The 21,694-nt window shown below is 32.8% G+C and overlaps 3 protein-coding genes across 5 annotated transcripts; 1 reads left to right on the top strand and 2 right to left on the bottom strand.

The window, feature by feature from the left end:
• Positions 1-787: 787 nt before the first annotated feature.
• Positions 788-3,944, bottom strand: LOC125062168. Its single transcript, XM_047667854.1, has 5 exons — positions 3,787-3,944; positions 1,860-2,596; positions 1,636-1,783; positions 1,398-1,550; positions 788-1,168 (listed from the first exon to the last, which is right to left on the bottom strand). The coding sequence occupies exons 2-5, from the start codon at positions 2,582-2,584 to the stop codon at positions 1,052-1,054; spliced, it is 1,143 nt and encodes a 380-aa protein (XP_047523810.1). The 5' UTR covers positions 2,585-2,596; positions 3,787-3,944; the 3' UTR covers positions 788-1,051.
• Positions 3,945-4,075: 131 nt separating this feature from the next.
• Positions 4,076-12,771, top strand: LOC125062167 (longitudinals lacking protein, isoforms H/M/V-like). 2 transcript variants are annotated; one of them, XM_047667853.1, is made up of 8 exons: positions 4,077-4,244; positions 4,783-4,959; positions 5,279-5,410; positions 5,505-5,671; positions 5,802-5,982; positions 6,427-6,493; positions 10,190-10,380; positions 10,627-12,771. In XM_047667853.1, the coding sequence occupies exons 2-8, from the start codon at positions 4,792-4,794 to the stop codon at positions 11,002-11,004; spliced, it is 1,284 nt and encodes a 427-aa protein (XP_047523809.1). In that variant the 5' UTR covers positions 4,077-4,244; positions 4,783-4,791; the 3' UTR covers positions 11,005-12,771. The 2 variants fall into 2 exon arrangements, with proteins under 2 accessions (XP_047523808.1, XP_047523809.1); XM_047667852.1 differs by lacking the exons at positions 10,190-10,380; positions 10,627-12,771 and adding an exon at positions 6,808-8,216 and having other exon boundaries at positions 4,076-4,244.
• A 458-nt stretch (positions 12,772-13,229) lies between these two features.
• LOC125062432 (tyrosine-protein phosphatase non-receptor type 1-like) lies at positions 13,230-21,620 on the bottom strand. Of its 2 annotated transcripts, none has more exons than XM_047668355.1 (9): positions 21,311-21,620; positions 20,803-20,964; positions 20,472-20,728; positions 19,352-19,574; positions 19,113-19,262; positions 18,749-18,914; positions 18,219-18,324; positions 15,980-15,994; positions 13,230-15,031 (listed from the first exon to the last, which is right to left on the bottom strand). In XM_047668355.1, the coding sequence occupies exons 1-9, from the start codon at positions 21,380-21,382 to the stop codon at positions 14,857-14,859; spliced, it is 1,326 nt and encodes a 441-aa protein (XP_047524311.1). In that variant the 5' UTR covers positions 21,383-21,620; the 3' UTR covers positions 13,230-14,856. The 2 variants fall into 2 exon arrangements, with proteins under 2 accessions (XP_047524311.1, XP_047524312.1); XM_047668356.1 differs by having other exon boundaries at positions 14,871-15,031; positions 18,219-18,311.
• Between the last annotated feature and the right edge of the window lie 74 nt (positions 21,621-21,694).

The raw sequence follows: 21,694 nt of genomic DNA, 5'->3' as shown, positions 1-21,694 counted from the left end.
CAAGAAATCAATCACAAATTTGGACTGAAACTAATTATGATTCGAAATAAAATACTTAATTTTTAAAAATACATTTATTAATAAATAATTTTCACAAAATACCAATTTTGTAATTCGTAACCTACTTGACTATATCTACGTAAAATGAATACTTGTAACATCAGTTGAGGGAAATTAAGAATAACTTTTTCACTCGAATTATATGACTAGACATTTAAAAAATACTTTTATTTCTGTACTTCGTCGATAAAAATAAACTTGCATAAAAATTGCACCAACTATCACTTGAAGAATATTACATGAGTGCTAATGACTTAATCTTATCTAAATTTTTTGACTCAAATATATAATACGTGATTCACAAGGACAAATACAAACATACATTTATCTCATGCTGTTTATACTCATTTGTTAATTATTCATCAGTTCAATTAAATTTTACATTTATCCTTAATGACTACATGCTACATTAACCGTATCTTTAGTATAATATATATAGAATACTTATTTATATAAGTAAATATTTTCATGACTCAATAAACATTAATTCTGCGATATATCACACAAAGTAGACCTAAAGAAGCTTACAATGAATTGCAGTTTGTCAAACTTGTTAGGCTTAATAGTTTTGAGCTCTAGAAAATAACTATACCTACATATTTGGTCTTCTTACAAAACATAGACTAAGTTAGTCCCGGTAATTGTTACGAGTTACCATTATTTTTATATAACCATAGTAACAAACACAATACTAACGTTTTATAACTCAGTTTTCTTAAAGGCTACTGGCTACTCATAATACAAATCTTGTATATTTGTTGTATATTAAGAATCAGTTAATATAGGCTTATATTATAGGCAATTATAATTCGCCAATCACATAAATATATGGCAACTAAAGAATCATATTTTAATTTTCAAATTCTATAGTAATGTATATTTTGTTGAATGAATACTACACATTGTTCTTTGTAGCATTTTTGTTTCCGAATCATGACCAACTTTTCTATTGTTACCAATTACTGTTTTGATTTGGTTACGAGGAGACATTTTAGTCAACATCGTGGAATTTCAAAATCGCTCGACCTTGTATCTCAGAATTACAAAGCTTTCTCACAACTTCCGGTGCCTCATCCGCTGGAAAGACTGAATGTGGTGGGGGTTCAATCTAAAAAAGGTATTTGAATATTAATTTCATAAAACAGTGAACATCTTAAATTCGAACAAACAAATTAACATGCAATATTTAAATATTTTTCTACTTATAGGTATGGTAACATTTGCTTTGTTCTGCATCTATTCTACGTAATATTAATATAATCAACAAATAATTATGCTATTTAAAATAATATAATATTCTTAACTCTTTCTCAACTTAACTAATAGTTCAAGCTTACCTCGCCGTTAGCAACTAGCTGAACTAGTTCTCTTAACTGTTCAATTGTGCCATTTGGCACAACAACAATGCTAACATTCATATCCTCTGCCTTCTTAGCAAATTTCGGTAGCAATTTCTCACCAACATTCTCAGTCACAAGAACCATGCCACCCTAATGTGTGTAATATAAGAAAAAGATGTGTAATTAAAGATAACAATATCAAATTTTAAGAAATTAATTATATTTGCTTACTTACAGGAGCAAGACATTGCAATGAACGGTGCAATGATCGTGATGTGGTACCAAAGTTGAGTACAATATCAACTGGCCCTCCACAGGCATCTGTTGTGCGCTCGATCAATTGGCGTTCATATAAATCTTCAGACCATTGTACGACTTTTACCCTAAACATACAATATGCTAACTTATTATAAATTACAAACAATAATCTAAATTATTTTATAATTAATGAACACTTACTCTTCACTTTCTTTGGCTAGGACAAAGCCTTCATCTTTAATTGTTGCAACAGATATATTAATTTTCGAATGGTGTGGGCTTTGTTTAAACAAATGGGATGCAATACGGAGAGCCCAAAGAGCTAAGCCACCTGTTCCAACAATCAATACTGTCACTTTATCCTTCCTATTAGGGCCTTCAATGATTTTGTTCAGGCTATCAATTGCCGTATATACAGTATTTGTGGCCAATAAGGCGCCTGTTGGTAGCATTGCAGCTACGCTCAAAGGCAAGCTATCTGGAACTGGCACAAGGCATTTAAAATCTGGAACGACAATAAAGTCTGCATACCCATGTGGTACACCCTCGTAAGGATATAGGACGATCCTAGCCCCTTCACAAATGCCATCAGTCTCAGCTGCTTTTCCAATAGCATCAACAATTCCAGCTACCTCATATCCCGGGAACAGAGCACCATCACGGAAGCCAATATGTGATGGAGTGGTTGAATGGAAACCGAACCCCTCAAATTCTCCAGAGAGACTTCCAATTGACGACACAGATGATGTACTACACACTGAGGCAGAACGTGTGCGATGAGCTCTATAACAAGCTCCAGCATATACAACTCTTATTCTGGCTCCATACATGGGTACATCAGGCACTGGAACATCGAAACTAAAGACACACTCCCTCAGAGCTTGTCCAGGTGACTCTATGGAAACTTGCCTGCATAGCTTGCTCATGACTAATTAATACTGAAACAAAACAAAGCCCTTAATAATTTTAAACAAAGAAATGTGTCACACATTTGGTGTAATCATAAATTAATGCATGCATTATGCATAGGAAAAATATGTTTTTTTTTATATTTACATATGTTATCATAAAATAAATCATGAAAATAATATGAAAATGTGTTTAATGCCTTCAAAAGCTCCTCGCTACTTATGAAGAGTCATTTAAAATCAAGAATGTATTTCTTGTGGTTAAGCATGTTACTTTCAACCCTGAGTTTTTATTTATTTCTCTATGTGTGTTATCTTATCTCACAACATGTCTTAGGCTCATAATTTCACCATGTCCTTTGGGCAACAAAGGATGATGATATTATCATCAGTCATGAAAATTATAAACAGACAAAGTCTGCCTGCAAGATGCTGAACTAGATAATGATATAGTGTTAGATTATTGTAGTACTAAATAGTAACACAGATGAAAAATAAATAGAAATGTCAATATCATTATTGAAAGTTAGAATCAATTTAATAGCTAAAAATCAATAGGGTATTTCATCCTTTTTAAATCTTTAAATTATACAACAAATACTATTTGATAATATTGTTATTTATTTGCAAATGATGACTAATTGTTGGTGTTGATACCTAAACAAATTAAGGCCTAATTGTTGTTAAAATGCCTGACAAAGTGACAAGAATTGTTATATTATGTACACATAGGTACACATGATGATTGAAAATAGCTAGTTAATTAATTATTATCATTATCTTTATTGGACAGATTATTTTTTTTGTAAATATGTTTAATACACAACTATAAAAGTACCACACTCCTTTGATTCAAACGAAATTTTAATCATGCAAATTCTATAAAAAGACCAACAACACTGTTTCATCTAAATGAATGAGGGCAATGCACGAATAATATATAGAACACAATCACGTTGGCACTTCGTGAATAACAAAGGAAAATTATATAAACACTATTAATATGACCTTTCTTACTCATGAAGGTCGTATTTAAATTTTAAAGCCTGTGAACGTTTCGTCTAATTTCCAAATTTCCCACATAATTAAATAGACAAATTTCAAGTTTCTAATAAATTTTAAGTAATTTTTTGAATGAGTTTCCGAGGTAAGACAAATGAATCATAAAATTATTATTAATATTACAAAAATAATGCTACTTGTAATTGGTTTTAACTTACCGAGACTTTGTGAAATTTTATTATATAAAAATCAACTTGTTCAAAGCAGGATATCTATAATAGTAATGATAACCGAACTACCGAACTACTGTTTTATGTTTATTTCGAAGATGTATGTATATAATCGTTTCGATTAAATAACACAAGTATTTATTTGAAGTTTGAACAACTTGACAACGGCGACTTAAACTTCAAACTATTGTGACAACCATTCTGGACAGAATAAAAATATTAAAGGTGAATAAATAAAACATACTCTTGTTTATAAATCCATAATTTGGACTTGGTAACCCTAAGTTAGGGTGGCAGCACTGGATGCACTTGGCGTGGGTTTTATTTTTGTGTAGGTACCTAGTGCCTACCTTAAAGTAAATGGCGTGGGTTGATGGATTTTATATAAAATAAATGTTTTAAGTGGAAATTTACCTACATATTATATATTGGTTCGATCGAACAAGGTAAGTAAATCTTCCAAATCATAAATTCTTAGACTTCGATTTTGTCTTTGTTATTGATTGATGTCATTTGTCCGGGATGGCCTCACGGTAAATCGTTGTTTTTGTATAATATTTAAATCGTGAACTCATACATTAAACATATTATATTTTGCATTTATTATTATTGCGCCTGAACTTAAACGATATGAATGCTCTCTTTGTAAATTTTACCGTATCAAAACTGTGCAGTTGGAGGGATTTTTATTAATTATAACGTTGGTGGGTGACGCGATGTCAAATAATATAACCGAGTGTTTAAGCTATGTGCTATTATTTACTTCATAGTTTGTGTTATGTGTACCGTCCAATAAACTTTTTATAAAGCTAATGCGAATACAATTTTTTTTTTCCAAATAGTTCGGCACAGTAATTCATGATTGCTTTGCGGTTTTACTCAGTTTTGTGACACTGAATATGTATGCCTTGAATTTTGTAGAAATGTGAATACAAATTTACATAATTGAAATGCAAGTCTACCTTATCCCTTTTGTATTTGTAGTGCGTCACCATGTCACAACAATACAGTTTGCGGTGGAATAACCATCAACCTAACTTTATTTCAATGTTTACAACACTTCTGAATACAAAAACATTAGTAGATGTTACCCTGGCAGCAGAAGGGCAGCACTTACAGGCTCATAAAGTGGTTCTTTCAGCGTGTAGTACATATTTTCAGGTAAACAAAAATATAACTTTTTTCATAAATACTATAACATAAGGGATTTATTAGTAATACTGATTTATCTCTCATACTATATTTAATAGACAACAATTAACATTAAACAATTGATTATTATAATATTATTTCTAAATGTTATTTGTTTTGTTTTTTAAATACAATAAAAAAATATTATGCTGTTGTAATTTTTATTTATAAGAAATATAGCACCTTATTAGTAATAATACACTTATGCAAAGATACACTACAAACTGATATTTATACTATATTAAGAATTGAATATATGAATGAATAAAACATTACTTATCTGTTCCAGGCACTGTTTGTAGATAACCCATCACGCCATCCTATTGTCATTCTAAAAGATGTTACATTTTCCAATCTTCGTACAATGGTAGACTTCATGTACTATGGTGAAGTTAATGTTACTGAAGAACAGTTACCCCAGGTAATATAAAATATCTCCAAGTGATCAATTCACTAATATATGCTAATAGAAACTATTGATGAAACAAACCTCTAATGTTTTTTATAAACTTCAGGTTCTTGACACAGCCAAAGTCCTAAAAATCAAAGGTTTGACAGAAATGCCAGACTCTACTTCTCTGACAAGGCAGAACATGACTTCGGAATTTCAATCATCTGGTGAAGTTGAGTCACTCAGACCTTCAGCATCCCCTTCATCATCACCCTACAATAAAAAACGACGGTATTTATGAAATCTACATGATCTCTTAAAAAAAAGTGACAATACATTTTAAAAACTATAACTGAATAGTATTATTTTTTAAATAATACTATTTAAAAATGACTCAAGTAATCATTTACATTAATTTTAGTCGCAGAAAGAGTTCCACGGGGTCAATAGGAGTAGGAAGTCTAGTGCTTGACGACACTAAGCATGAAGATTTTGGGCAGAATTCACAAGATATTGTGCGTGCAGAAACCATTACATTGAGTAGTCTTCCGCAACAGAGACGCATGCGGGAATATGATGAAAGATTAGAAGTTATGGAATCTGTAAGTTTGAATTTAGCTTTCAATATAGCTAATTACACAGGTTTCATTAATAAAAACTTGTGTTTTATTATTATCTCACCATTGAAAATAACACATACGCTATGCATTACTAACTCAGTTGTACCCAATACAATGAAAATTTAACTCAGCTGTAGCTAATCAATAGGTTTGCCTAAGCTAATGTCTATCTTATATTATCTAACGGATATTCTGTATTTTGGTAAAATGGAAAGTATAATGTGTTTATGAACAAATAATAATGATATTTTTTATTATTTAATAACATGCATTTTATTAAAAATTATATACTTATATTATATTCTATATTTATTTTGGTATATGATATTTTAATGTAAGACTTTAATCAAGTTATGAAGAAGCTATTAAAAATGATATGTTTAGCTAAAAACTACTGTATCTTAATAGTTTGTTGATTTGTTTCAGGCTGATGAACCACATAACCTGAATGTTGAACCTATGACCATTGACGATTCAGTTGGTATTGCCCCAGGTATGTTCTCATATTTAATTTTCATTTTCATACATTACTTAAGTTATTTCATAATCATTACCTCACTACCCTGGTTAATTCGATTGTAGAATTGTTTTCATTGCATTTCATGATTTTATTTTCATAATATATTGATCATTAGAAATGATGTTGGCATGTTGTTGTTGTAAAGTTGTAATTTGTAAATTAGACATTTTAATTTGGGACAGATTTTCTATGTTCCAGGGAAGGGAGATAAATGAATATTAATTTTAAGTTTGAATTATTTTGTTATTTAAATTGTATTATACGAAATCATTAATCTCTCTTCCCAGGGGGACAGTGGAGCATGATTGAACATCCTTATCCACGGTACTCAAATGCCTGTATCGGAGGTGGAACCCTACAACCAGATCCGGGAATGTACATGAATAACGTAATGAACTCTCACACCGATCACGATATATCCGATTATGGCCAGAACTTGGGAGTAGCCGGTCCCTCTCCCGGCCCGAGTTGTGCCACTGAAGCCCCAACCGCTCACGAAATGCCAAATCTGACGCAACAGAAGAGGCGGCGCACGACCAATCCACAAGCGGCTGAGAACTTTCAACGTGCTTTGGAGGCAGTGCGGTTTGGTGGCATAGGATTCTGTAAAGCTGCACGTTTATTTGGTGTGAATAACAGGACTTTGTGGTTAGAGTACAAAAAGAAGGGATATCCGAATAACAGGCCGAGTATCAAGAGTAGGATAAAGCGAGAACATTCATCGCCGCCTTTACAAACGAAAGAAGAAATCCCCCAACAAGATCAGCAAATGGCGCTGTTATGTCCGCCGCACCCGGTGCCTGTGGGCTTTATTGACCCACGGCCGTTAGACTTCCAGGTGCAAGTAAACAACCAGAACCTAAACGTAAACGTTAATTATCTGCAATAGAACGCGATCAGCGGGATGTCGGCTCTCGAATATTCGTGACCATGGCAAGATGGCGTCCTGCCTTGCATCCCGCTAGTTTTTACCTCCACCTCAAACTATTAAGTTTCTATTTACGGCATAGATAAGTAGCAGCGCTTGCGATTTAATGTCTGTAACATACATCGAACGATACACTTATATGCTCACGATCATCCACCATTTTTTTTTTAATTAATTAAAAAGAACAGGAAAAGTATGCTCTCAACTAGCTTCTCCTGAGCATTAATACTAAAAACTGTTCCAATCATTCTATGTAAATTAAGATTTGGTCTGATCGGAGCTATAATATGTTATAAGTATTTGTAATGATTTATCCAGTATTCCATTAAAGTATTCCATAGTAAAATTATTAGTTGGATGCACTAAATTATTTGTGATACTGTAATGGGTGTTGCATTGCCATGTATATTTAGATCTCAATAGTACACTAAGACTAGTAAATATTTGTAAAAGCTTTTTTATCGTACTGCGCATTACTGTTAGGGTTTTAAAATATGTGAAAATATGTGATAGCGAATTTATTATAATTACAATGATAGGATCAGAATTAATAATTACTATAAATCTATCAAAAGTCGCATAGTTGAACTTTGTAACAACTTAAGGGCAGCTAAGGTTTATTTCAATAATCTACCTCTGGTTGAATAAGGGGGCGTCCATAAATTACGTGAGGTGTTTTTTTAAATTTTCTGTACCTCCCTCCCCCCCTGGTGAGATGTCGTGAGATTTTATTCAACCCCATCCCCCAATCTCACGTGATATTTTTCAAAATTTGGGTTTCTTACGTTAACGCGTTGGATTGTTATTGTAAAAAGAAAAAAACATTTGCTTCGTGCTTTTATTTACGACTAAAACAAAATAAGTGAAATGTTGAGAGTTTAGGTTTGGAGTTAGCGGGAAGTTTCAGAGATGGCCTTTAGGGTTAACCGTTTTCCAAATTTTTTTTCAATCAGAAAAAAAATTGCGTGATATTTGCTGAGACCCCCCCTCTCTCCATCGTAAGATTAAATGAGATTTGACTCGACCCCCTCCCCCCCTTAAACACCTCACGTAATTTATGGACGCCCCCTAACTTGTAATATATATAGTTTAGTTTTCAACATCAAAACAAATAATTTACACCAGTGAAGATAATTTCTGTGATAGTTGAGAGAGATTTATGTTATTCATACTTTCAACCATTTCCATCAATCACAAGTACTATTAATCAGGCATCGGGATTATTATTTTTTAATTCTGACTAATTGTAACATAAAATCATTTTCTAATTATATTTAAAATTTTACACAATTGCAACAAAAGTATTGTCCTCTAACTAAAGCGTATTTAGTTAGATTTCAAATAAAAATTTATATGCATCAGACATATAGTTAGAACATTCTCTATTTGTCGATAAATAGTAAGAAATTACTAAAGTTTTGATGTGTGTTTGAATACTACTATAAGAACAAAAATGTGAAACGCGTTCGGATCACATTAAAATAAGTTTTTTAATATTACAATTATTATTTTGGTCAAATTTACATGTTATGTACTAGTTTTATGAATTTTATATTATGGCATTCAGTTCACGAATCAGGCGTATCTGGATACGCAATTCGGTTAGGGGATGAAGAAAGTGGATAATGATTTTTTTCAAAAACTTGAAATCGCTATTTTGTTATGAATTTATAGATGACTTTTGCTTGTACAATTCGTGAATACTCAAATATTTCGTGCATTTTTTTGTTTTAAACTTGTATTTGGCACAAATTAATAATCAATAGTACTAGGCATTAACTTAATTTTAAGCCCTTACACAACTTGAAAGATCTCTTCATTACGACTGATTTTTATTGTAAGTTTTAAAGCTAAAAGTCTGTCAAGAACGCGCATTTATTTGTATCCTGTATTTATAGGTTTTTTTTGTAATAATTTACGTAAATGATAATCTCTATTCGCCGTCGTTTGATTATAATAATAATTTGTATTGTATAAAATAATGAAATTTATTTTCTAAATTCATTTGAATATCGTTGCTTTTTGCAGTATAAGAATGGATTTTGATTATTCGTACTTATTGTTTTTTAATTAAACAGATATCTCAATCCTATGCAAAATGTGTGCATTTAATTAATTTAAGTTTAGGGTTATCGTTATGTCGCATAATATTTTAACTGCAATCTTTTAGATTTAGTGATTGTTTCTTTATGCTAAACAACGCGTAATAGAATCGGAACTCTTTACCCGTTTTAAAGATTGGTTACCAGAATTCTCTTTTAAAAGATTAAGTAGAAACATCGATGGACACTATTATTTTCAGTATTATAAAAGTTGGCATATTTAAGATGTCTCAAACCATTGTCTTTATAATGTATGATAAAAAGGATTTACCATTTATAATTGAAATGTCGATACGAATAGTTGTCATGATAACCTGTAAATATGTGCGTAGCACTTAATACCAAATAGGCAATAAAGCATCTGATTATTTTATAAAATACTCTCTTTACTTTGTCACCATTCCTTACTCTTCTACATGGTCAATGTCGAATATCCTTTCATGTTTCTTAAGGTCACAGTATGTTTACAACAGCGTACCTTAATCTAAGAGAATTTCGCAAAAATAAAAAAGTTGCTTAATTTTTTCGAAATTACCAAATCGATTCTAAAACATAGTTTTTCATGCAACTATTGGAAGACAAGAGACAAGTTATTTTTGTAGGCCTACACTTTTAATGATTGACTAATACTTTTTACAGATAATTTAGATTCTCAAGTAGACCTTCGATGGCGGCGCACAAAATTGTTTAAGCGTCAGAATCGCGTCCAGCCAGAGGAAAGAGAAATTCAAAAACAAAGTTCGGAGCCGATACCTTCGTCCATCGCTACAACACTTTCTTCGCCCACGCTTCAGAAACATGAATCATACCCACAATATTTTACAATTAAGGTAATTCTCACTGATATAGAGAAGTTCATCAAATTTCAGATGTTGAATATTGTAGGTCGATATGATAAAATTAATTTCCAGTTAATCGAGATATAAATAAAATATCCTATATATACCATTAAATATCGTTATTTAATTATATCGTATAACCGATTAGTACAGAGACGGGTGGAATTTAGAAATAGCATAATGGTAAATAAGATATTTCACCGTAAAGTGTCAAAATTTTGTTACTTAAATTCACAGAGACATCGATTGAAAGCCGAACACACCGTCGGTTCGTTACACATACGCACTGTTCCAGACCGTCAACCATCGACATCTGCTACTATCCCGACATCGCAATCCGTTACTCTTCCAGTTACAACGTCTACGGCCACTTCTTGTGAAACTGTGACCACTGATTCTAGTGCACAAACCACACGAGCTAGTCACACACCAGCTGTGCGATCCGGACCTCCGCTGAGCTGCAACTTTTGCTGGAATACAGTTGACGAATGCGGCCGCATACTCCGTCGTAAAACACAGTACCATTGCCCAGAATGCCGAACGAATTTATGTATAGTACCCTGCTTTCATGAGTACCACGATGCCGCTGATCCCGAGGCGGCAAACGCCAGATGAAGGAAAACTGTTATCGTCGCTACTAACGAGATCTCTAAATTTCAGTAAATTTGTGTCAAAGTTGAACATGTTGGATTAACATTTGATGTTGTACACAGTAAAATGGACGTTTTTATTAAGACAGTTTTTGTGGTACTGTACCACAGTACCCTGTGTATTTTATGAGCTTCACATGTGTGATTCCAGATTTTATATTATAAGGTTAAGAGTAGTAATCTTTATAACTATCTATTTGTTGTTAAATTCTGGCATATTATATCGTATTTGAATGAAAATTTTTGCAGAGATGGCTAAGAATTTTATCTCGAATTTTTTTAAAGTAGCCACACACCAGCTGTGTTATCTGAACCTCAGCTGAGCTGCAAATTTTGTCGTAATAGGTACAGACGATGAATGCGGCCGCATACTCCGTCGTAAAACACAGTGCCAATGCCCAGACCGCCGAAGGAATTAATTATGTATAGTATGCCCTGTTTTGAGTACCACGATGAAGCTAATCCCGAGACATCAAACGCACCTAGGGAATCTGTCATCGTCGCTACTAATCGAGATTTCTAAAATTCAGTAAATTTGTGTCAAAGTTGAACATGTTGAATTAACATTTGGTTACACAACACAACATAGGTACACAGTTAAATTGACGTTTTTATTAAGTCAGTTTTTGTGGTACTATACAACAGTACCGTGTGTATTTTATGAGCTTTGCATGTGTGATTCCAGATTTTATATTATGATGTTAAGAGTAATCATATTTGTAAATAGCTGTAATATGGTTGGTAAATTCTGACAAATTAGGTCGTATTTGAATGAAACTTTCCGCAAAGATGGCTAAGAATTTTATCTCGTTGTATTGTTAAAATAATTATATTGAATTCGTCCGAGAATGTGGTAAGTAATTGGTAAGCTAAATAATATTTTCAGATTTTAAACATTGTCGTTCTATATGTGTCTGCTTACTCAAATCTTGTAATATTTAAAGTAGCCATAATTAAATTAATAATAACAAATACATATATACCTTAATAAACTGTAAACAAAAATCTAACGAGGATTCATTGTAGTTACGAAAAATATATAGAAATAGGTACATCTTTATATCGTCGTTAAAAACGTCAATGTTGTATAGAATATTTGTTGGATGTCCGTGGATAAAAAGGCATTTAATGTGAACTTGCCCGTTTTTCTGGTCTCGTTGTTTGTGATTGAATTTCGCACTTTTAATCCCAATAAGAATTCAAACATACCCTTGATGTTTAGAATACAATAGTATTGTTGGTATGTGAACGGCATTTCCATTAATTGTATAGGTATATATTATATAAAAACATGCGTAATGCATGCATTAATAAATTGTTCTACATAAAAAAATTCAAATTAAGCTTTTAAATAAAAATATTCTTGTATTTGGCATGTCTATGTGATACGTATTTGATATTTTTATTGTTGATAAAGTGCATGAAATGCAGTATTCTTCAGTGTTGTTTGATTGTATAAAGTACTAAGTGTAATATATTTTTTTATATCGTGTTTTAATGATGTTACCATCAACGTGCTTTTAATTGATATATTTTTGGCCGTGAATTTTATGTATAGAAGACAAACTTAATAGTATTTAACGAACCTCTCTTGTTGTTGGTCTGTACCAACATCACAACCTCGATGTGTTTTCTGAATCTTAATCTTCATTGGATGAGTGACCGTATAAGTTTTAGTAGCTACTAATAAGTGTCAAAATTTAATGTTCTCTTAATAAAATTATCAAAATTATACGTTGTTTTGATTAGCCCAACACAAGAAGTTACAAGTGGTCTACAATTGTAGCTTTAATCAGTTTTTTTTAAATATAGTATTCGCATTTTACGACAGCGTTTAGTGGTTAAGAACATTATAGTTAATTTGGTAACCTAGAAGAAACAGTTGTGGTAAAGTTTTACAGAAACTTTAAGTCTGAACAGCAAAACAATAGTATATGTATAAAAATAAATAAATCGTTTTATTAAATAATTAGTGTAAAATTCAGTATTAGAACATTATAGTTAAGCTCAGCTCTCAAAACTCTTCAATAGATATTAAAATCAAAAGTTATCTTTTTACTTTGAACGGAAACATTTCGTCGCCTTTTGTAAACTATAAAAAAAATATGGGTGTATTTGGTATCATAGGCGTAAATTTCATATTTAGTTTTACACACGCATGTGTTAACAAATAAAAATAGACAAACACAATACGATTTAATACTATTTATTGAATAATTATTTTAAATGTTTTCAGTACAAAAGGCATGCAAATGTATAACTTAATTGTATTGTGGGTTGGCGTTCCTACAATTAAGCCGGATCACCCACATATCTTACGTAGAGGCGATTTATTTGAGGGTTGTAAAGTAGAACCTTTGATTGCCAAACTGTTACACAATTTTTTTTCACAACAAAATGATTTCTAGAATTTATAGGAACTACGTTGTAGTATACAATTTAATTGATGTGTTACATGCCTTTGTTAATAAAAAGTCGTTGATAGATTCGATAACAATGAATATAGTAGTCTTATAGTAATATAATATCTTGTTACCGAACTCATCTGTTGAAAAATATACAAATACTAGGGATACATTTCGTAGGAATGTAAATAATAGAAGAAAGGAAAGAAGGAAAATTTCATAATAATAGGTCCATACATTGGCATTATATAGTTAGCGGTGGGCTTTTCATACCTAAAGACCTTATACAATATAAAAGACTGATTTTTACATACGACGCGCGTTCTCATACCGGTCTGCAGTTTTAAACAATTAGAGTGCGTTCATACATCGCCGAGGTTGATCTTTATACTTTTGTGCGCTAATTTTAGATAAAGAAGAAATGACAGATGCACCTCTCTCCGAATACGGAAATGCAGCTACTAATAAAAAAAGATTGAAAATCTCAGGACACAACTAAACACACTTTTATACATGATTATAAAAGTGTATAATTTGCTCGAAAATAAATATAGGTGAAATAGTTTGAAAGTAACTCTATAAAAAAGATCATTTCTATTTTTTTCTAAGCTTGTATTTGATTTTGAATCAATACACGCACGCACCGCACTCAAAAACTTTTGTAATAGACACTAAACCAGCCGACGATATAAAATGACCTGCATATTATATTTATCTAAAAAAATTGTAGATCGGATAATACAGCATTTAATATCCATAAAAATGGCAGTGAATCCAATGTATTATTATAGGCACGTTTTAGGACACAACTAAACACACTTTTATACATGATTATAAAAGTGTATAATTTGCTCGAAAATAAATATTAAAGTAACTATATAAAAAAGATCATTTCTATTTTCTTCTAAGCTTGTATAAGATTTTGAATCAATACACGCACGCACCGCACTTAAAAACTTTTGTAATAGACACTAAACCAACTAACAAAATAAAATGACCTGCATATTATATTTACCTAAAAAAATTGTAGATCAGATAATACAGCATTTGAAATTCATAAAAATGGCAGTGAATCCAATGTATTATTATATGCACGTTTCCTCTTTTTGTAAATCTTAACATTGCGTTATTAATTTCTCTGATCAGTCAACAACGGACAGACCCTCATGCTGCCATTGGCAACTGTCTACATTGTGTTAAAGTAAAAATAGGCAATTTGACAAATAAGGGCCCACTTCACCCCCCCGCCAATTGAGTAGCAATCACAAAGGCATTCACAATTGAGTCTTCTACAGAAATATAAAATTGCTTATGATACAAACTAATTACATTACAGTCTTAAAACTGTGTTACATGCATGATATAGATGTTAATTGCACAAATTATGAACTAATATATGTCTAATAAAAAGGTTAATAGTAAACGTAAATAAATCCAATTGCGAAGATCCCTAATGCCATAATGATAGATATTGGCAGCCATTTGGGTTTTTTTGGTTTTTTCTCCGGTTCTGGTGTCGACAGTCGCCACAAAGGTCTTCGCAAGTTTTGTGTCCCAGCCTTTACTCTTAATGTCGGGCCTTCTTGGCTGTAATAGATATGAACATTATGTAACATCAAAGAACTCTGGTGACCTTTTCTTGTCTGCACGCCTTAGTGTGACCGCATTTTACAGTCGATACCGACTGCTCTAAGCGGTCGCAGCACGGCGAACTGCAGTTTCCATACTAAATTCATATTCGCCATACACGGACCGCACGACCAGTTTCTGAGCGGTCGGAGCAGTCGCTCTGCGGTCGAGTTCCGCCGTGCGGTCGACTGCTTAGAGCTGCCGGACCCACCATACACGGACCGCAACAAGCGGTTGCTGCCGACCGCGCGCCTCTTCCACAAATAAAATACTAACTAATTCATCAAATGAAACCACGGACATTCTAAAGTAGTTGAAAAACATTTTAGTGTCTTCTCTAACTCTTGATTGTAGTATTGGATGCACCCACATACTACGGTGTCTTCTACGCCTGCGCTTGCGTAATAATAGTACAAGTAGCAGTGTTTCTTCATCGAATTCCATCTTGTAAATGAACTCGCATCATTATTATTTTGCGGTCGAACACAACTGCTCCAAGCAGTCGTAGCCGACTGCATTATGCAGTCGTGTTGCAGTCGTGTACGACTTCAACGCGACCGCTCTAGAGCAGTCGGTCTCGACTGCAACATGCGGTCCGTCTATGGCCAGCGTTAATTTAATTAATTTCAACCAGAATATTTCTATGTGACTTTACAGACTCAATAAAAGTTTACATAAGCTTTGTGACTTACGTTAACCTGAACCCAGAGTGAGTTATATGTTTAGTCCTATTAGTAAACCAATACATTTTTACTCTCTGGAAATTAAACCTAAGCATTTTAGAACGCTAAGTTCCTGTATCTATTATTTCGAGATATTATTGACGAGACCGCAATTGTCTCCTAGTTTTGATTCCCTAGGAGATAATTGCGGTCCTAAACTAACTGATATATTTATTTAACTTACCTTGTTTGTGTGAACCTGTAAGAAGAAAAAATAGGTAAGATTAATGATGAATAATTTTAATATTTCTAAATTGTATATCTAATAACATGAAAGTGCTTCAAGCTAATATGAATAATTTTTTCATTTTTGTCGTCCAATGGATTTGCCATTGCCATACTAGTTTTGTTAGCGGCAAAATTAGGTAGGTACGTTCATCAACTTGGTATTGGTATAACAAAATTGGCTGATTGAATCCTTTAATTTAATAAAATACCGCGTGTATTATTACGATTATATTATTATATTATATTAATTATAACGATTATCGAATATCGAAGCTATTGACTTCTAGATTCATGTCATAATTTGGAGGACTCTGATCAACCAATTAATCTAGAAGAATTATATATAAGGTCGCTAAGAAATATATAATAAATTTAATTAAAAAAATTATTCTGCTTTTGTAGAAAAGGTCTTTCGAAATATAGAATGTGATAATTATGTATTAATATTAATGAAAATTGAGTAACACATCTAAGATTCCCTGATTTTCGCCAAAATCTCACAAGATCTAGAACGCATGTTTATGCATAGCAAAAAACGTGGACTCTAAATTTGTACAAGATGAAGGTGACAAACGCTCCTAAGGCTTATGTCATACATATTGATAATGGTTTATTTTTATATATAACAGTGGGCAAACGGGCAGGACGCTCATCTGATGTTAAGTGATACGACGATACGCTCTTTTGTTGAATGACCCTAAGTCGAGACCCCGCGCATGTAAACAGCTGGAAAAACTGCCTTAAAAAACGACGAACGTCAAGGTTTTTCATCTTCTGCCTTGACGTCTGATGATGAAACTCAGCTGCAGTTATTTATCCGAACAACTCTGAACAGAGATGCTGACAGGAGCCACATATCTACGCCAAGTGATCAAGCCAAAAGTTGGAAAGTGACTGGTAGTCGAAGGTCGCTCTACATTGGTTACGGTCGATTTTTTCAGAAGACAACACACACTGTTTTTGTTGTGTTTTGCTTGGGGTTATAGGCTCCACGAGTTTCGACTTTAGACGCCACTTTGTTAGATACTGATCGACAACTGCCCGACAAATACCGGCACGGCCAGAGTAAAGAGTATCCCCATTGCCCATAGCAATGAATGTCGCTAAATTGCAATATGTCATTGATATGACCTGACCTGGACCGGGTTATATGGATTTTTTAAGTTCGCTGCTAGTCGCTTGACAAGATGTCGCCGCTTTTGCCTAGGCATTAACGCATTCTCGCTTATGACGCAAGGCCGCCTTAAAATTAAACCCCTTTTGCAAGGCTTAAGCAAAGTTGTGAAAGAATCTTCTCGCGTGATCGAACGTTTCAGAGAAGAGCCATGCTGATTGGCTGGCTGGGGTGGGCGTTAAAATCGCCAAGTATCACTATTTCAGCGGCCGGAACCCATTCAAGCAGATAATCTGTAGCTGTTTGGATGTGCTCGATGAATTGGTCAGTTTTGTCGTTTCATTTCAAGAAGAATATCTAACAGGTCGAAATATTCTTGGGCTATTAAAATACATCCTTGTCTTTTCAATATAATCAAAATTTATGGATGTCATGCCATATGGGCACTAGTAGTATCGGAGATCAAGAAACTATAACATTTCAATACGCAATGGAGGTAGAAGTATGGTCGGAATTATAAGATACCAGCTGATAGATGAACAATCCATGATCAGAACAAGAGACTATTAAAAAGCTGAAGGACTGGGCAGTGGGCAAGTTGTAGGAGCACGGAGAAATTATCCAGTAACCCAGAATGGTGTCTACGTAACGAAAAGCGTAGAAGAGGTCAATAGGTACTGTTCCTAATCCTAATATCAAAGAGTTATATATATATTTTTTTTTAAAGACAATTCACACCAATTGACCTAGTCCCATGCTAAGCTGGTGAAGCTTGTGTTATGGGTACTAGGCAACGGATATACATACATATTATAGATATATATATACATATAAATACATATTTAAACACCCAAGACCTAAGAATAACACTAAATGCTCATCACATCGATGTTCGCCTCAGCCGGGGATCGAACCCGGGACCCATGGATTCGCAGTCAGGGGTACTAACCACTAGACCAATGAGTCGTCAAGTTATCTTGATGTATGGTACAAATAACCGGCAAAGAAAATGATTAGTGTCAGTAGGAATTATTCAAAAATATAAATTTTTGGGTGCATAATAAATAAAGATAGAACTTACAGCTCCTCTGATTCTTCCTTTTTATCGTCTTTGAGGTGTCCGAATCGCGATGGTGATTGAAGTGGTGAATTATATTCTGAGCTGTCACTGGAACTGCACAAATCATCTGTAATAATATGTTTATTATACACATATATCTATTTTAAATATGTGTATAATACATATATCATACTAAAATAGGTTTAAGACAAATACAAGCGTTTATGAGAGACGGTTATTACAAAGTAGATGATTTAGGGTCTGTTTCACAATGTCCGGATAAGTTCTACATAAGTTCCAAATTAGCTATTTATTACTTATTGGTAGAATAAACACTATTGTTGTGTTTCACGTCACATAAAGTTCATCATAAGTTATGAGACCGATGAAGTGTCAAATAGCACAATTTATCTTCCAAATAATTTATGTGTTGCATAGCTATTTGGTACTTTATCCATACATTGTGAAACAGACCCTTAGTCATGTTAATTTATTTAGCCCTTTTATTGGCAAGCTACTAAATCGTGTAGACAATAATTGGTTTTAAATACCTTGGGTAGAGTCCACAGGAACTGGTGGCAGTGGACCAAAGCACGGACGAGTTTCGAGACTCGCTCCCCGCGGTGGCAAAGGTGGTGCACATGATGGATCAATATTTAAAGTTTCTGATGATGAAACATCAACCTCAGAATATATCTCCTCTATAGGCGCCGCTTTCTGTCCATTGAAATAAAAATTCATAGGTTATTATCAGCGCATTTGTATTTACAGAAGATCTACACGAATTGATATAGAAATACCACATGGAATAAGAATTTATATTTAAAGTTTATTGACCCAACAGCCAAAATGCATGCCTAGTCTACCACACATTAATATAATTATATAATCAATTAATTACAAATATTAACTCACGTAATTAGGGTCTAATCTTCTAACACCTTCTATGATCGCCAGATATGAGAAACGGAATTGATCCGTGTTTTGAATTAAACCCATACGCTGTGTCCGCATGTTTTTTAATATTTCCTTAGGATCTACATTGTTAACTCCATCACTTTCCATCTACAAAATTAAAAGTATAATTTTTATTCACAATAAATTGATAGATACATTTCTGTGTTACCAAGGTTCTAAAACTAAAAGCTACTTACGCTAAAGAGGGTAGAGTCCACAAGACAAAAAGTACCAGATCGACCGATTCCTGCACTACAGTGTACAATTGGTGGTCCACTAGACTCCAAAATTCCAGAAGATCGAACATCGCTTAAAAATTCTAAAAATTGTGTTGGTGATTTTGGTACTTTAAAGTCGGGCCACGTTATGTAGTGGAATTGTAAGATTTCTCGCGTTTTCATGCTCTCCAAATCTTGCAGTCTGTAATAATATACAAGTCAAATGTGATGAGACCATAAACAAATCGTTATAAATTAGTCGCAATTTAATATAGTAAAATTTCTGAATGATATCATAACATTTTATTTGAAGAAGAAAAATACAATCGCAAACATAACAACTGTCAGTGAAATACATTTGCAAAGCCATATTCATTACAATAAAAGCATAATCACATTATTTTCTCTTCCAAGGATTAAAGCATGGCAAACATAACAACAATATTGCATACATTTTTATACCAGAAAGAACTATTTAGTGGCCATTGATACACAAATTTTAACAATAATTCTAAGGCTTAAGTAAATATCCTTGACTCATCATGAAAAATGCCTCATAATTGTCAGTTGTAGAGAAGGCAAAAAATTCAAGAAGTTTGACTGATAAATATAATCAATTCTTTGACACCAAGTACAACCACAAATAGTTTACAAAACACATAAACACAATCACATAAAATTAACAAAAGTTCAAACAATTTCAACTGCATAGCCTAGAATTATATTTAAAAATTATTTGTCCCCGCAACAAAATTTATAATTTAAAAAATATATATTATGAAAAATCTCATATGTGGCCAGAAACTGAAAATATCTATACTTTTATAGCAGCTATAGCTGAAATTGTATTATGGACAAACATACACAAAAAGTAAAAAGTCCGTTAAGTGAAATTTCTTAGTTAGGTATCTCTTAAAAAATTTGTTTATATATACTAAGTTATTAGATAGTAACGCATAGCAGGATCATAAACAAAATAAATTATACATATATTATATTATAACAACACAAATTTTATTATAGTTTTCTTCCAAGAATAAAGGATTATCAAAACTTAATGTTTAACTTAATGTTTTATATAATGATGAGAAGCACTTACTTGAATTTTCTGAGTATGTAGTAATTTTTATTTTGTTCACTAATAAGTGTGACTGCCAACTGAACATCTTCATAAATAGACTCTGATCCAACTTCACCAGGCCAGTACTGGTGACACTTTGTCTCCTTATTTTCAATCAATCTGTTTAACATTATTATGCCCGTACAACATTGCTCCCATACCATGAGCCAAAAATGTCCCATAGTGGCAGCTAATGGTCCTTGGGTAAGAATATACTTTCTGTTTGCACATGGTATCTGCAATTTTATAGTATTACTAATAACTACTCATTCAGCTAGAATTAAAATTAAATATGGTAAAAAAACCATACATTTACATAGTTGGCATTGATATAATCCCTTTCGATTCGGTTCAATTTAACACGTGTATGGTCATATGGGCTAACATCTCTGTACCTATTTAAGTGTTTGTTTTGAGGCTTTTTAGCTTCTATAGTAGTTAAGTTCTGCGGCTGACCTTCTCTACAAATTTTCTGGAAAAAAAGGTTAAGTTTAATTAATACTTCAACTTGATACAGATTGTATGACAATAGTACGAAGTCCTGATCAGAAAGGATTAGGATTTAAGTTGGAAGGTAGTTACAAAAAAATGTGCTGGCAGTCTATTACTAAAGAAGATAGAAGTAGTTTTATAGAAAGTAAATTATGCACTGTTGTTGTGATAACAAGCTTTTATATGGACCAAAAACAATCGCGGTTATAATTAAAGAAAAGATTTCATCTAAAAGGATACATTAATTAAATATCACATGTGGGTACTCAGCCTTTTATCGCGTGGCACATATCAAAAAGTAATGCTCGATTACTTTTCATACATACGTAATAAATAAGTAACCAAGAGTTCTTCTTTACGAAATCTTCATATTCCTTTTCAATGTTAGTTAGAGCCATATTGCGATCTCGTACAAACAATTTGTATATATGAAGTAGCAACCGGATGCCGCAAAAGCCGCGAATACGAAGTGTAATAAAATGTTAATCACGTCCTCAAAACTGCTGATTATATTATCACGATATTTATAAGTATTGTTTAACAATTAGAGACTATTTAATAATTCGTAAATAGTATTGAACACAACTAAAATTTAAACAGTAAAGACTGACTGATGAGTATAAAACAAATCTCAGCTCTCACCAGTCACCACAGTTCAGGGTTGCCAGCTCGAATTCACGAAATAGGTGCTAAACGTCATCTAAAAACAG

Source organism: Pieris napi, chromosome Z (genome assembly GCF_905475465.1).
Source record: "Pieris napi chromosome Z, ilPieNapi1.2, whole genome shotgun sequence".
Taxonomy (NCBI): domain Eukaryota; kingdom Metazoa; phylum Arthropoda; class Insecta; order Lepidoptera; family Pieridae; genus Pieris; species Pieris napi.
Note: the sequence above shows the minus strand (reverse complement) of the source record. Positions and strands in the feature narration are given on the sequence as shown.

What these genes read in the sequence shown, in the direction of transcription:
- LOC125062168 (XM_047667854.1), bottom strand. Translation starts at nt 2,584, where the DNA reads ATGAGCAAGCTATGCAGGCAAGTTTCCATAGAGTCACCTGGACAAGCT. An exon ending in CTAGCCAAAGAAAGTGAAGA is followed by an intron (nt 1,784 to 1,859) that starts GTAAGTGTTCAT and finishes TTGTATGTTTAG; the next exon opens with GGTAAAAGTCGTACAATGGT. An exon ending in CATTGCAATGTCTTGCTCCT is followed by an intron (nt 1,551 to 1,635) that starts GTAAGTAAGCAA and finishes TACACACATTAG; the next exon opens with GGTGGCATGGTTCTTGTGAC.
- LOC125062167 (XM_047667852.1), top strand. Translation starts at nt 4,792, where the DNA reads ATGTCACAACAATACAGTTTGCGGTGGAATAACCATCAACCTAACTTT. An exon ending in CGTGTAGTACATATTTTCAG is followed by an intron (nt 4,960 to 5,278) that starts GTAAACAAAAAT and finishes TATCTGTTCCAG; the next exon opens with GCACTGTTTGTAGATAACCC. An exon ending in CTGAAGAACAGTTACCCCAG is followed by an intron (nt 5,411 to 5,504) that starts GTAATATAAAAT and finishes TATAAACTTCAG; the next exon opens with GTTCTTGACACAGCCAAAGT.
- LOC125062432 (XM_047668355.1), bottom strand. Translation starts at nt 21,382, where the DNA reads ATGGCTCTAACTAACATTGAAAAGGAATATGAAGATTTCGTAAAGAAG. An exon ending in TACATACTCAGAAAATTCAA is followed by an intron (nt 19,575 to 20,471) that starts GTAAGTGCTTCT and finishes ATATTATTACAG; the next exon opens with ACTGCAAGATTTGGAGAGCA. An exon ending in GAAGATTAGACCCTAATTAC is followed by an intron (nt 18,915 to 19,112) that starts GTGAGTTAATAT and finishes TTCAATGGACAG; the next exon opens with AAAGCGGCGCCTATAGAGGA.